The 15,533-nt window shown below is 44.1% G+C and overlaps 1 protein-coding gene across 1 annotated transcript in view; it reads left to right on the forward strand.

The window, feature by feature from the left end:
- The window catches only part of PPFIA1 (PTPRF interacting protein alpha 1), a 111,628-nt gene that overhangs the window by 58,831 nt on the left and 37,264 nt on the right, over positions 1–15,533 (forward strand). Inside the window, exons 8-16 of the mRNA XM_058439710.1 lie at positions 2,442–2,588; positions 4,242–4,376; positions 5,263–5,337; positions 5,711–5,794; positions 7,814–7,945; positions 9,635–9,697; positions 10,644–10,723; positions 11,461–11,607; positions 14,427–14,553. Of these exons, the coding sequence (XP_058295693.1) occupies positions 2,442–2,588; positions 4,242–4,376; positions 5,263–5,337; positions 5,711–5,794; positions 7,814–7,945; positions 9,635–9,697; positions 10,644–10,723; positions 11,461–11,607; positions 14,427–14,553 (990 nt within the window). The remainder of the gene's footprint in view (positions 1–2,441; positions 2,589–4,241; positions 4,377–5,262; positions 5,338–5,710; positions 5,795–7,813; positions 7,946–9,634; positions 9,698–10,643; positions 10,724–11,460; positions 11,608–14,426; positions 14,554–15,533) is intronic.

Consider the following 15,533-nt stretch of genomic DNA (forward strand, 5'->3'; position numbering starts at 1 on the left):
GCCTGGGCGACAGAGCGAGACTCCGTCTCAAAAAAAAAAAAAAAAAAGAGAGAGAAACTATCTGATCATGAAACAGTGAGGCTGAGTGCTTTCTCAGGTGCCCTTCCTGTCACTTTCTGACCTGCGCTTTGTCCCTTGTCAGGCACCTCAACTATTGAATGTCTGCTTTTCAGTTTGGTTGTTTGACGTTGAGTAATTTCATGTAGAAATTCACCACAGGAAGAACATTTGCATGTAGTATGTCACCTACTAGATTCTATTCTTTGGCTACAGCAGGAGATTATGTGGCAGAGATTAATATGCAGAGAATTTTGAAATTCTTTTGAGACCTATCACTTTTATTTTTTAATTTTTAATTTTAACTTTTAAGTTTGGGGTACGTGTGTAGGTCTGTTACGTCAGTAAACTTGTGTGCTGGGGATTTGTTTTACAAATTATTTCATCACACATGTACCAAGCCTAGTTATTTTTCCTGATCCTCTTCTTCCTCCCACCCTCCACCCTTTGATAGGCCCCGGTGTGTGTTGTTCCCCTCTGTGTGTCCCTGTGTTCTCATCAGTTAGCTCCCACTTATAAGTGAGAACATGAGGTATTTTGTTTTTCTGTTCCTGTGTTTGCTAAAGATAATGGCCGCCAGCTCTATCCATGTCTCTGCAAAGGACATGATCTCATTCTGTTTTATGGCTGCATAGTATTCCATGGTGTATATGTACCACATTTTCTTTATGGAGTCTGTCATTGATGGGCATGTAGGTTGATTCCTTGTCTTTGCTATTGTGAATAGTGCTGCAGTGAACATACGTGTGCGTGTGTCTTTATAATAGAACGATTTATATTCCTTTGGGTTTATACCCCGTAATGGGATTGCTGGGTTGGTATTTCCATCTTTAGGTCTTTGAGGAATCTCCATGCTGTCTTCCACGATGGTTGAACTAATTTATACTCCCACCAACAGCAGGAAAACATTCTTTTCTCTCCACAACCTCACCAGCATCTGTTATTGATTGACTTTTCCACAATAGCCATTCTGACTGGTGTGAGATGGTGTCTCATTGTGGTTTTGATTTGCATTTCTCTAATCAGTGATGTTGAGCTTTTTTCCCCTATCACTTGTAATATTTAGACTTTGCTAACTTTAGTCATTTTATAAATAGGGAACAACTTGAAAATAGTGAATTCTGGAGGTGGAGGACAGGTATTTCACAAGCAAAAAGTTCTGGTCCTAGCCTTAAGTGTTTGATACTGTATAGTAATCATCTTGTAGACTTCAGGTAGTTGCATCCAATTGAATTAAACTAGTACTTCTGTTTCCATTTGTCGGTATGCCTGAGTCTTGTAATTGTATGTGAGTTCATCCAACCCTTATCCTAGAAAGTGGGACTTGTATCTCACTACTGTGTCCACTGAGAGAGGCCACACCCTGTCCTGTGTGAGACCATTTGTAGCGTGAGGCAGACATAGACTGCGTCTTCTTTGAGGACACTTTCACCTCCTTGAAAAATATTTAGATATTTGAGTGTATATATTTTTATAATATTATGTAGAAATGGGAAAGCTTGGTCAACTGAGTGGCCAGACACAGTATTAAGAGAGACAAGTCTTTGTTAATCGTGTAGGTGACTATTTATGATATTTGAAGTAGTTACATTTTCATTCACATTTGAGAAAACTGACATCTTCATCGATTTAATTTTGGGGACACTATTTTTTTATTTTTATTATTATTTTTTTTTTGAGACAGGATCTCTCTCTGTTACCCAGGCTGGAGTGCAGTGGCGCCATCATAGCTCACTGCAGCCTTGAACTGCTGGACTCGAGCAATCCTCCTGCCTCAGCCTCCCAAGTACCTGGGACTACAGGGGCGTGCCCCCATGTGTGGCTAAGTTTTGTTTCTTTAAAATGTTTTTGGCCAGGGACACTGGCTCACGCCTGTAATCCTAACACTTTGGGAGGCCAAAGGAAGGCCAAGGAGGATCTCTTGAGCACAGAAATTCAAGACCAGCCTGGGTGATATAGTAAGACCCCTATATCTACAAAAAATTAAAAATTAGTTGGATATAGTGGTATACGCTTGTAGTCCCAGCTACTGGGAAGATTGAGTGGAAGGATCCCTTGAGCCTGGGAAGTCAAGGCTACGGTGAGCCTTGATTGCACCACAGCATTCCATCCTAGGTGATAGAGGGAGACTCTGTCTCAAAAAACAAAATAAAATATTTCTGTAGGGACAAGGTCTTGAACTCCTTACCTGAAGCCATCCTCCCACCTTAGCCTCCCAAAGTGCTGTGATTATAGGAGTGAGCTGCTGTATCTGGCCTGAGGATGCTAATTTTTAATTTGATTGGAAATTTGGGATTTAGTTCAGTTTTTTTTCTCTCTTAAGTATCTTAATGTGTAATCGTTAATTACCTACTTTTTTGTTCCCTCTGAAATACCTAATTTAGGCCATGGCCCAAAAGGAAGACATGGAAGAGAGAATCACTACTCTTGAAAAACGCTACCTCGCTGCACAGCGTGAAGCCACATCTGTGCATGACCTCAATGATAAACTTGAAAATGAAATTGCAAATAAAGATTCTATGCATCGACAGGTAATGGATTTTATCGACCTTTGTCTGGCTTCAGTTAATTATTAATGAAGTTAAAGACCCTTTTTCTCTCATTTTCATGTTGGAAATTAAGTCCAAACATCAAGTTTTTATGACCTTAGACTATTATGTTCAAGACATGTGGGAGTTCCTTCAGTTTAGAGGTTTTGATTACGTGGGATTTGATTTAACCATTTTGTCCTCAGTTTTTTCTTTTGTTGAAATTGAAAGTTAATCTTATTGCTTGTTAGCATTTTTACCAAAGGAGCAGAGAGTGGCAAAGAACTTCAAGGCAGTAGGCTATTTGTAACTAAGTGGGAGCACTATGATAAATGAATAGTACGACAAATGAAGTCTTGGTCGGATGCAGTGGCTCATGCCTGTCATTCTAACACTTTGGGAGGCTGAGGCGGGAAGATCGCTTGAGCCCAGGAATGTGAGAACAGCCTGGGCAACATAGCAAGACCCTGTCTCTACAGAAAATTAATAAATAATTAGCTGAGCATGGTGGCATGTGCCTTTAGCACTAGCTACTCAGGAAGCTAAGGAGGGAGGATGACTTGAGCCCTGGAGTTCAAGGCTTCAGTGTGCTATGATTGTGCCACTGGACTCCAGCCTGGGCCACAGAATGAGACCCCGTCTCTAAAATAAAAAATGCAGCCGGGCGTGATGGCTCACGCCTGTAATCCCAGCACTTTGGGAGGCCAAGGCAGGTGGATCATGAGGTCAGGTGTTTGAGACCAGCCTGACCAACATGGTGAAACCCCGTCTCTACTAAAAATACAAAAATTAGCTGGGCGTGGTGGCGTGCTTCTGTAATCCCAGCTGCTACTCAGGAGGCTGAGGCAGGAGAATCGCTTGAACCCAAGGGGCAGAGGTTGCAGTGAGCCGAGATTGCGCCACTGCACTCCAGCCTGGGCGACACAGCTAGCCTCTGTCTCCAAAAAAAAAAAAAAAAAAGGCAATGAAGTCTGTAGTAAGAAACTGTGTCTCCCATGGTTTCGTAAACCATACTTACTCTTGTAATTACAAGCATCACTGTATTCCAGCCTGGGTGACAGAGCAAGACTCTGTCTTTAAACAAACAAACAAAAAAAGCTTCTTAGAAGTTATTTAGGAAAAGCAAACACTTTGGCAAGAGGTGTTTTGCACATTGAAACCAAGACCAGGAAAGTGGGCATGTACTCCTGGCAGCAAGAAAACCTTACCCAGGCCGGGCACAGTGGCACACACCCGTAGTCCCCACTTTGGGAGGCTGAGGCGGGTAGATCACTTGAGGTTAGGAGTTCAAGACCAGCCTGGCCAACATGCCGAAGCCCTGTCTCTACTAAAAATACAAAAATTAGCCAGACCTGGTGGCACATGCCTGTAATTGCAGCTACTCAGGAGGCTGAGGCAGGAGAATTGCTTGAACTCGAGAGGTGGAGGTTGCAGTTAGCCAAGATTGTGCCACTGCACTCCAGCCTGGGTGACAAAGCAAGACTCTACTCTGTCTCAAAAAAAAAAAAAACCTGACCCAGAAGCAACTCCCATCACTGTAGCTCTTCCATCATGACTCTCTTAGTCTGTATCTGCATTTCAGTTTGTTTCAATCTGTTAAAAACTGATACAGCTAGAAGATTTGTTGCATTTTGATGCTTTGCTCTCATTTTATAGACTGAAGATAAAAACCGCCAGTTACAGGAGCGCTTGGAATTGGCAGAGCAAAAGCTGCAACAGACACTGAGGAAGGCAGAGACGCTTCCCGAGGTGGAGGCGGAGCTGGCCCAGAGGGTGGCAGCGCTTTCCAAGGTAGTGTCATGAGCTTCGTTCTGGTTCGGCTGCCAGGCCTGTGACTGTGCCTTGCCTGTGTACCTTGTTTGTCACTGTTCTTATTACATCAGCACCTAAATCCATGGAAGAGCACGGATTTGGTTTGAGTGCTCTTTCATCTGAGATTGGAACACTTTGTAAATGCCGGACATGATCTTTTTATCCCAAAGTCTCCCTTGGTTTTGAGAGCTGTATACTATTTGTCCATGGCACGTGTGATCTGAGAGTTACTGCTTTTTAGAATTGTTTTGGTCACCAGCTTAAGCATAGGATAGAAGCCTCTGTAAAAGAAGGGTAGTTTTTCTCAGAAATAGGAAGATGCCATTCTTTAAAAAACACCATCAAGATAAATTCTTAATAAACACATTTTTAAGTAATTTTATTATTTTGAAATTACTTAAAAATGTGTTTTTAAGTAATATTTATTCATTTGTCCAACAACTGTTGACTAGGCATGTGCAAGACACAGTCCCTCCAAGTTCTCACCATTCATGGGGGAAGCAGCTAAAGAGGCAAATGCTGTCATAGGTCCTGGGATCGGCGAGAGCCCAGGGAGCGCATCACCGGGCAAACACCCAGCCTCTGGGGTGTGGGGAGCCCAGCACTGCAGTGCCAGGCAGGCGAGCAGCAGGAGCCGAGGCCCCTGTCCGTCGTCTTGAGTCTTCTGGCTCAAGCTTTTCAAGCTGCTGGGGAGGGCATCCTTCTGGACCATTCAGATGGTTTTAGGGCTCATAGACCTGTTCCTTCTAGCAAGTTTGTTGCTAACAGCTGTAAGAGAACCTTTCCTCCCACTCTATGATCTGTTTTTAAAGTCTCGATTTCTCTTCTCCCCTGTTATCTTTCCTGTCCCTTGTCGGCTTTGTAGTCTGACCTTTTGTCTTCTGGGAGCTCTGCTGCTAAGGAAGCTAAACTGTTGGAACTTACTTCCAAGCTTAGGAAGGTAGAATGGGTGCACTGCTCCTTGCTTGTGCTTGCTGCTGCTTTCTGCTTTCCATGCTTACTAACCAGAAGCAGTCTAAGGATGGAAGAATCATGACTCCATTGAGATTGGGCATAGGGGTTGGGGGGAAAACACGCAGTCAGTCGCCAGCAGCAGCCATGCTTCAGAATCACCAACACAAGAGGGCCAGCCACCTCACGGCCCAGCACGTGAAGCCCCATAGGCTGTGTTGATGGATGAGTACGTGCTTTCCATTTAGTATGGTGGAGCAGCCCACACACAGCATGTTGCGCCTGTTGCCACTGCAGTGGTATGCAGCATGTCGTTAATGAAGTGTAAGGATGACGTCAGCTTACACTGTTTCTGCTGACAGGCTGAAGAGAGACACGGCAACATTGAAGAAAGGTTACGGCAGATGGAAGCACAGTTGGAGGAGAAGAATCAAGAACTGCAGCGGGTGAGCATGCAGCCCTGAGGGTGGGGGCGCTGAGTGGGTGCTGCAAGGGCATTGCTCGGCTGTGGGGAGCTCGGGGCCTCCCACCCCTGACTGAGATATTGGTCCTCCAGCTCAGTTCTGGTCGTGTGCTTTTGTTTTGCGCCCTCATCTGTGAGTCGCCTGTTAATGTGTACATCCCACACAGTAGTAGTTTTCAGTCAGTGTTGGGAGCCGCGGAAGAAATTTGAGATCATAGGCAGTACTTCAGGTGTCCAAAAATGCTTCTTGCTTGTCTAGCGGCCTATGAGGGGAACTGTTCCAGGTAGCTCTGGTACCAGCGTGCCCCCACCCCCGCCCGCCCCACAAATGTAGAGGCAGGTCCATTGTCCTGGATGACTAGTCCACTTGCCTAGGATATGGCACTGAATTCCCACATGCAGGTCAGAGGCCTGACCTCTGTGCCAGGTTAAAATACTCCAAACATAATGGCATGTTGGAATGAATGTTTCTAAGCAAGAGCAACACCGTAATTGAGCTACAGTAAAAAGCATTAGGAAGGAGTGTGGCAGTGGAGACTTCTGTCCGTTGAATCCTAAGATTGTTTTCCTGAAAGAGCTGGGTGGATGTCAATATGGAACATCCAGGAAAAAGTTATAGCAAGAGCAGTCCCAGGGCCAGCTGGTACCAGGCCTGGGGTTTGGGGCGGCTTTCTCTTTAACAAGTAGGTGGAGAAAGGAAGCATGCAGCATCTATTTGTAGAACTCTTGCACTGTCACATCAGCCCGCTTTATAACATTAATTTAAGGCTACTAGATTTTGTTTTCACCAGAAATCTGTATTCTTGGCCATGCCCTGCAGAGAGTCAAAGGAGCTTCTGGGAAACAATGATTCCGACTCCCACTGAGAGGCTACATTTTAGGCAGTCCCCACCTCCCCTTCCAAAATGTACACTCATGCTCACAGACACAACAGTGAACTTTAAGCTGTGTTCTTTAAAAATTATTTAAATGCTGACAGAAAATAAGCACAAAGAAGGATATTGTTTCTTTCCTAAGAGGAAGTATGTGATACTCTGTATGCCACATGATGTGCTGGACCCTTTCAGGTAATGATAGTTGCTACATGTTAGACTTTATGAGAAAAGGAGAGGTCACTACCCATGTTTTCCCAGTGCAGAAATTGGGCGCACGGGGGGCGAATGCACTGCTGATGGCGCGGTCTCTTGGCTCTCTCCTCCTGCCTGGGCAGCATGACTCGGGTGCACATCGTAACTCCGTGCCACTGCCCCCTGCCTGGGAGGAGCCCCCTGAGCACTACAAGGGCACTTGGGTGATGAGGGCATGGAGGTGCCACCTGGACAGGTGCCACCTACTGACACTGCCTGTCCCCTTCTGCCTGTCATTTGAGAAACAAAGGTTTTAAACCATGAACTTGATTATGGTTTTATAAAATAATAGACATGTCAGTTTTGTTACTACATATTAAAATTACTTAAGGTAATTATTTACAATTTTTGAATGTAAATTTCCATTATGGGAAATTTAAGCAATGTAAAGATATAAAGGAAAAATATGAAAGTCTCTCTAGCGCTAATTTTTTTTCCAAAACAAACTTTTTAACTTTTTTAACTTTTTTGCTTTGTAAATTAAATTCACCCTTCCTCCCCAAATCCAGACCCAAGCTTTTAGTTACATAAGGGGAAATTCCTCTACCAGCGTGGAGACAGGCTCATCCTCTAAATATCTGCTATAAATCTGCTCCTTAAGTCCCTCTGACAGTTAACAACTAGTGACATTCCTGAGGAGTCCTGTTGCAGGAGCAGTGGGACCTTCTAGTTAATGACCTCTCCAAGACTTGTCCCATGTTCCCAGTGTCCATGAGTCGGTTCTGGTCACCGTGCAAAAGTCCACTCAAGATGGCAGTGCGGGGAGCAGCTGGGGGAGGGGAGGGCACGCATATCACCCTGTTGGTCCTTGTGCTTTTAAAATAATGATCGAGGATTTACGTGAGGTTTATAAGACTTTGTTTCTCCTGCTTTAGGCAAGGCAAAGAGAAAAAATGAACGAAGAACATAATAAACGTTTATCAGACACTGTTGACAAGCTGCTTTCAGAATCTAATGAGAGGCTTCAACTTCATCTTAAAGAGAGAATGGCTGCTTTGGAAGATAAGGTAGGTTAGATAACACGGACATCGCTGGAGCTTTCCCACCCTCTGCCAAAAGACTGCTTATCTGCCCCTGAGCAGGCATGTGTAACAGTGGTTAGCAGCTGTTACCGAAAATGGGAATTATTCTTTAAAGTGGAAAAGGTACACACAGTTATCCAGTCACTGAATTAACTTATTGTTTGCTAAGTCCATGCCCCATTTGCATGTATGGGAAATTGTTTATCATTCTTATTCCCTAGAATGAGAGTAGGTAAGTGGTTTTTATAAAGGTCCAGATAGTAAATATTTTAGGCTTTTAGTAGTTATGAGTAATTAAATAATTTTATGCCAATCAAGTAATTAGCACAAAAGCAGCCATAAATAACATGTAAATGAATGGGTGTGGCTATGTTCCAATAAAATTCATTTGCAGAAACAAGCAGTGGGCTGGTTTTGGCCGTCAGGTTCTAGTTTGCCAGCCCCTGCACTAGGATCATTTTTTGGGCCCAACCCTCACCTCTTTATTGTTCATGCATTAGAAGTTAATTTCTGGCCGAGCACAGTGGCTCACGTCTGTAATCCGAGCACTTTGGGAGGCTGAGGCGGGCAGATCACTTCAGCCAGGAGTTCGAGACAAGCCTGGCCAACATGGCCAAACTCTGTCTCTACTAAAAATATAAAAATTAGCCAGGCCTGGGGGCACCCGCCTGTAGTCCCAGCTACTTGAGAAGCTAAGATATGAAAATCGCTTGAACCCAGGAGGTGGAGGTTGTAGTGAGCCAAGATCGCGCCACTGTACTTCATTCAGCCTGTGTGACAGAGCAAGATCCTGTCTCCAAAAGAAAAGAAAAGAAAAGAAAAAAGTTAATTTCTGTCTCATTAATAAATAGGACACTTAGGTTGTATCGTGTACTAGAAAGAGTTCAGTCAGCTGAAACCAAATAAATATTCCAACCTCTACCTTCGTTCTTTTTCATTTGATTTGGAAAAAGTTTAAGCCTGGACTCTGAGCACTGTCATCATGCAAACATGTTAGCTGTCACCAGAGCAAAGGGATATCCTAGAATCTGTGTCAGAGAAGCTCTAATGGGCAGAAGCTGGATTCCCATTTGATAAAGCCTGTCCTGACTGTGCAGTGTCCCTAGCTATGGGACTCAGAAACTGCCCTGAGATTGGCTGTTAGGATTGGGGTCTGCTCATCTGAGAGACTAATGATTCCTGCTCATTGCATGACACATTTATTTACACGGTGCTGACCATGGAGGGCATTTCCAGAGACCATACAGAGTCGTTATCCCACTCACCTCCTTGATCAGTGGGTCAGCCTTAATGGAGCAGTGTTTTTATCTTTGATTTTAATTATACATTTGAAACTTAAATTTAGGTTTCCCAAGTGACCAAGAAATTGTAAAGCCTAGAAGTTAATATAAGCCAGTTTAACTGATTAAAATGAACTTGCACCATGAACTTGACATACCTACCTTTAGAAAGTTCAGTTGGTGAGGAGTAGATGTTATATTAGTAAGAGATATGAGAGAAGGTGTCGCCGCCTCACGGTCTAACTCTGGGACTATAGTAGTGCTTGCTGGTGTGCTCTTTTGCTCCGTTCCCTTTCTGTGGTCCCCTTTTTTTTTTTTTAAACGAATACAGCCATGCTATGCATTTAAATGGGACATTTTAAAGAAACACTAAAGGACTATCTGTCTTTTTCAGAATTCTCTATTAAGAGAAGTTGAAAATGCAAAAAAGCAATTAGAAGAAACACAACATGATAAGGTACTGAAGTCTTCTCTAAATCCATGAAGAGCTGAGTTGAACTGAGTTGATGATGATGATAGTTACTGCAGTTGTCTGACAGTGGAGAGCAGCTTGGTTTGTGGCTCTCATAGTCCACTGCCATAAGTTTCTAGCACTCTCAGGCTTGTATGTTGAATGCCTTTGTATTTCAGGTGTATTTTGAGTCTGGCTATGCACATTGTTCAGAATTTGGAGTCCTTTCTGGGTTTATTTGAAGCTAAAATATTAGCATCAATGACAGTGCTGTCCAACAGAAATATAATATGAGCTGCATATGTAATGTTTAATTTTCTAATAGTCACATTTTAGAAAGTAAGAAATAGGTAAAATCTATTTTATTTAATTCAGTATATGTAAAATGTTATTATTTCATAATGTATTAATAGAAACAGAACTGAGCTACTTTACATTCTTTTTCCACTGTGTATTTCATAGTCACAGCACATCTCCATTTAGACTAACCCATTACAAGGGCTCAGTAGCCACAGTGTTGGACAGCACAGCTCTAGAAATGAGATCAAGTATACCCATGACACAGGGATGGATGCATACTCGATGTAAGACAATTAAACACAATACAGAGATGCACAGGACGTGAATATTGTTCCCCTTCTCCCCTAAAAGAGTCTGCTTCTCTACAAAGCTAGTAATTGTTGATCGTTTGGTGTTTATCCTCTTAAAAGCTTTTCTGTGACTAAGACACAGCTTTTCATTCATTAGGGCTTACAAAGTTAATATAATAGTCTAAGTGTTTATGTTTACTGCAGTACTCTTGGAGAAAATTTTCCCAGCATTAAAATGTTTGGTATTTGTAGCTGCTGATTTAACCTGTTAGGGTTATGCTCAGCATCTGAGCACATTTGAAGTAAGTGGTTTTAAAATCTGAAAGAGATAGCGGTAATGTAAGTCTTTTGCTTTTCTGTAGGATCAGCTTGTCCTAAACATTGAAGCATTGAGGGCCGAACTAGACCAGATGAGGCTAAGAGGTGCTTCACTTCATCATGGGTATGGTATTAACCAGTGAGCAGCCATATTGTCAGCACCTGTGGCAGGCCAGTTCTTGGCTATGTGGGCAGCCTAACTGGATGTGGCTAATGGTGTGACCTCAAGGAACCTGTAGCTTAGTAGGAAGCGAGAGAGAAGAATAAAGTAACTCAAAGGTTAGAGCTTGGTACTGAGGAGACACATCATTGGCAAAACTCCAAAACAGGAGGAGTTTTGATCAGTTAATATTTGGATATCTTAATTTAGGTGCCCAGCAGAGTGTGACACTGATGATGTAAGAGCAGAATGACAGATCCCAAGATCTCACACCACAGATGCTGGCACGGGTGGGACAATTGCAGAGCAGTTGAAGGCCAGCAGTGGCGTGTGGCTGTGTTTCTCGTCAGCCCTGGGAAAGTGGAGCAGAAATGCAGAGCCGGACACCTGGACCCAGAGGAGGGGTCTCAGGGGACCCGGGGTCTCTCTCATCCTAGACAGCTGGGCTCCTTGTGGCTCATCACCGTGGCCATCTGCACAGCTTTTTCTGGAGAGCTTTCTACCTGGTAGGGCTGAGAGACTAAAACTGTTGGCCTGGAGTAGGCAACATGTAGCTCTTGGGGCAGGTGAGAGCAGTGCCCTCCCTGGAGACCCTTTCCTGTGTGGAATAACTTTTCCAAATTGATAGATTCTGCCTTAACTAAAAGAGAGTTTATTTCCTTTTCTTCTAATAATGATCATTCTTATTTTTCATGTTTCAGCCGACCCCACTTGGGCAGTGTCCCAGATTTCAGGTTCCCCATGGCAGATGGCCACACAGACTCCTACAGCACCAGTGCAGTGCTGCGGCGCCCGCAGAAAGGCCGTCTGGCAGCCCTGCGAGATGAGCCTTCCAAGGCAAGGTCTTTGTGTGAAATACCTCTGCTTATGTGAAAGTTACCTACTTATCCTGTGGCTTTCAGACTACTTTGGGATAAAAATGTTGATAGGTCATTGCTTTCTTGCCCTCCTCTCATTTTCTATTTTCTGGCTAAGAGTTTAGCTTTTAGAACATTTTTTAAAATAGGGTTTTTTGTTTGTTTGTTTGTTTGTTTTTAAGAGGTAGGGTCTGTGTTGCCCAAGCTGGTCTTGAACTCCTGGCCTCACGCAGTCCTCTTGCCTCGGCCTCACAAAGTGCTGGGACTACAGGTGTGAGCCACCGTGCCTGGCCTCTGTAGTTTTTTTTTTTTTTTTTCTTTTAATAGGAATTCTTATAAAAACACAGTCACTTTTAAATACAATGATAATCATGGATTTGAAGTAGTGATTAAAAATAAATGAGTAGGCCAGGTGCGGGTAGCTCATGCCTATAATCCCAGAACTTCGGGAGGCCATGGCGGGTGGATCACCTGAGGTCAGGAGTTTGAGATCAGCCTGGCCAACATGGTGAAACCCCATCTCTACTAAAAATACAAAAAATTAGCTGGGCATGGTGGCAGGTGCCTGTAATCCCAGCTACTCGGGAGCCCGAGGCAGAAGAATCGTTTGAACCTGGGAGGCGTTGCAGTGAGCCGAGAAACCACCATTGCACTCCAGCCTGGGCTTCAAGAGCGAAACTCCGTCTCAAAAAATAAAATAAAATAAATAGCCGGGTGCAGTGCCTCACACTTGTAATCTCAGTGCTTTGGGAGGATCACTTGAAGCCAGGAGCTTGAGACCAGCTTTGGCAACACAGGGAGACCCCTGTCTCTACCAAAAAAAAAATTAGCTGGCTGTGGTAGTGTGTGCCTGTAGTCCCTGCTACTCAGGAGGCTGAGGCAGGAGGATCCTTTGAGCCCAGGAGATTGAGACCAGCCTGGGCATCATAGTAAGACCTTGTCTCTACAAACAAAGAAATTAGCTGGGCATGGTGGTATGTGCCTGTAGTCCCAGCTACTCTTGGGGCTGGGGTAGAAGGATCCTTTGAGCCCTGGGAGGTCAACGCTATGGTGACTATGGTTGCACCACTGCGCTCCAGCTTGGTCAACAGAGTAAGACCTTGTTTCTAAAAAATAAAAGAAGTAATTGAATACATATATTCGTCATCTAGTGAAAAGAATTCACCTTTGAACGTTTACCTTCTTACTTTGGTCTGTTCAGCAGCATTTGTTTGAATACACGCAAGTGTAATTTTAGCCCCCATAGTCACTCAACAGCTAGTTTGGGCCAGGCCCCATTACAGACCTGTAGAGTCCTAGGGCTGCAGCAGTGTGTAATAAAACAGGAAGAATGCCTGCGTCCCAGAGGACACAAACAGTCAACAGATAGAATCTGGTAATGTGTGTTTGTTGACTATTGGTGTGTAACAAATTACTACGGAGCTCAGTGGCTTAAAACAGTGAACATTTCGTAGTTCACAGCTCCTGTGAGCGCAGGAGCAGCAGAGCAGGACAGTCCTGGCTCAATCTGGCAAGGCTGGAGCCACAGAAAGACCCAACTGGGGCAGGAGGCCTCGGGGCCATCACCCACCACTTGGAACTGGCCACCGGGGCTGCTCTAGGGTCTTTGCATTGTGATGCAAGCAGCCCGTACTCTAGGACAGGAGAAAGTCCCACAGCCTTTCCAGTCCTGGTCTTGGAAGCCGCAGCCTTCACTTCCGCTCTATTCTATTCATTTGAGTGAGGCACTAAGTCTTGCCCACACTCAGGGTTTGGGGTGAGAATCACCCTCCACCTCTTAAAGGGACGAGTGTTAAAAGTGTTTGTGGACATATTTTTAAACCATCCCTGTATGTCAAATGGTAATAAGCACGGAAGTGGGACTCAGGGCAGCCCTGAGTTGTGGAGTGAGCAGGGGAATAAGAATTTTAAGTAGGGAGGCCAGGGAGACAGTGTAGTGAGGGTGACGTCTGAGCAGGGGCGTGAAGAAGGAAGGAGAAGGAGCACGTGGAGCGTGTTCAGTGTATTGTTATGGAGTGCCAACAAGATTTGCTGAGGGATTGGATCCAGGGTGAGAAGCAAAGACAGGAGTCAGAGATGACTCCAAGCATTTGGGCTTGAACAGCCAGAAGGATGGAGTCTGTTTCTTGAGATGAGGAAGACACTGGCTCGGAGGAGACTAGGAATTGAGCCAGGGCTGTGTTCAGACCAGCCTTGGCAACATAGGAAGACCTCATCTCTACAAAAAAATTTTTAAAAATGAGCCAGGCGTGGTAGTGCATACCTGTCGCACCAGCTACTTGGGAGGCTGAGGCGGGAGGATCCCTTGAGCCCAGGAGTTCGAGGCTGCAGTGAGCTATGATCATGCTGCTGCACTCCAGCCAGGATGACAGAGTGAGACCTGTCTCAAAAAATACAAAAATTAGGCCAGGCACTGTGATGAGTGTGCGTACATCAGAGCCTCCCATGTTCAGGTCCCATCACACAGTGGCCTGGCACAGAACATTGGAGCTCTTCAGGAGTGCATGGCTCTACTCCAGTGTGCCTTTCCCTGTGTGAAGTTAACATGGACAGTGAGTGCTCAGAGTGCAGGTTTGAATCTTTCTTGTCTCATCAGTATTTTAAAGGGGTTTTCTTTAGCAACTTTAGCAGTTATAATGCAGAACTTACAAAACGGGCCAACTGTAGAATGGAATCCAAGAATTGCTTTTATATTGACGAAGAGACCGGTACACCCTGCCCACGCTGGCTTGGCCTAGGGACACAGCAGTGTGAGCAGGGGGTGCCTGGGATCTACCCTCGGGCCCTGGCCTGATGTGCCGCTTGGCCAGCCTGAATCCAAGTGAGGAGCAGGCGTGTGCATGGAGTCCTGCGGCAGGTTTGGGTGGGGTGCTGCCAGGACTTGGTTGTGAAGTTTACACGGGTGGAGGTGCCAGTCCTGGTCAGAGAGAGCAGGAGGTAAAGAAGAGAAGGTTAAGAGAAACATCAACAAGAGCTATGTTACTCCAGCTTTTTTTTTTGATTAAAAAGAAAAAAATAGGGCTGTACGTTCTAAAGTAAGAAGTTGGTGTGCTGCCTGTGTTTTTGACTTTATAACTCCCATTTCATGTGCCACCTTGAAAACTGGTGAAGAGGCCCCTGCAGCATCTGTTGCCAGGCATGGGGGCTTTTTGAAAGAGGAGGTGCAAAATAATTAGTGTGATGAGGCGTTCAGAAAGATCGTCTTTCCTCATCATTATGGGAGCTGGGAAAGGATTATATACCTTTTGTTTTTATTTCTTATGACTTATTGCTAGATAAAAGTGTTTCCTCTTTATGCAGAAAGTTGACCTGATGTAAGTGTTCTGTCCACTGACTTGTGTATTTTCTTCTATTAATAATGATCAAAAAGCACTTTTCTTAGAAATGTAAGTAGAACTTTAATTGGAAGGGTTATTGCAGGTTTCTATATTTTAATACTAGAATAATTATTATTGGCACAGTCAAATATTAAAACTGCTGTCTAGTGATCCATGACACTCTAGGAGAGGAGCGTTAATCTCAAATTACAAATTAATGTAGCGTGGTTGGCATGAATCCAGAAATTTAGATGAGGGATGGTAGAGAATCCCATCAGATAACACTCTGGTTCAAATTTAAACTGAAAAAAAGAACCAACTCAGTATTTTTGTTTAGTCTAAACAGTTAAGTGTTGGGAAACTCCTAATTGCTTTGTGGATCTGTTCTTTATATTAGAGTTCCTGATTTCCAGTTGAAATCTGTAGATTTCTTCAGCTTTGCTCTAAGAATAGGGGAGATAAGGGTCATAAAATTTTAAAATATTACTTAGGAAATTATTAATTGCAACCATAGGAAAAATTGCCATCCAGCCTTCTGCAGAATTTTTGTGTAAATAAGTAAAATCAAATGTGAATGATATCCAGAACCAACAAGACTCA

Source organism: Hylobates moloch, unplaced genomic scaffold (genome assembly GCF_009828535.3).
Source record: "Hylobates moloch isolate HMO894 unplaced genomic scaffold, HMol_V3 SCAFFOLD_5, whole genome shotgun sequence".
In the NCBI taxonomy this organism is placed as follows: Eukaryota; Metazoa; Chordata; class Mammalia; order Primates; family Hylobatidae; genus Hylobates; species Hylobates moloch.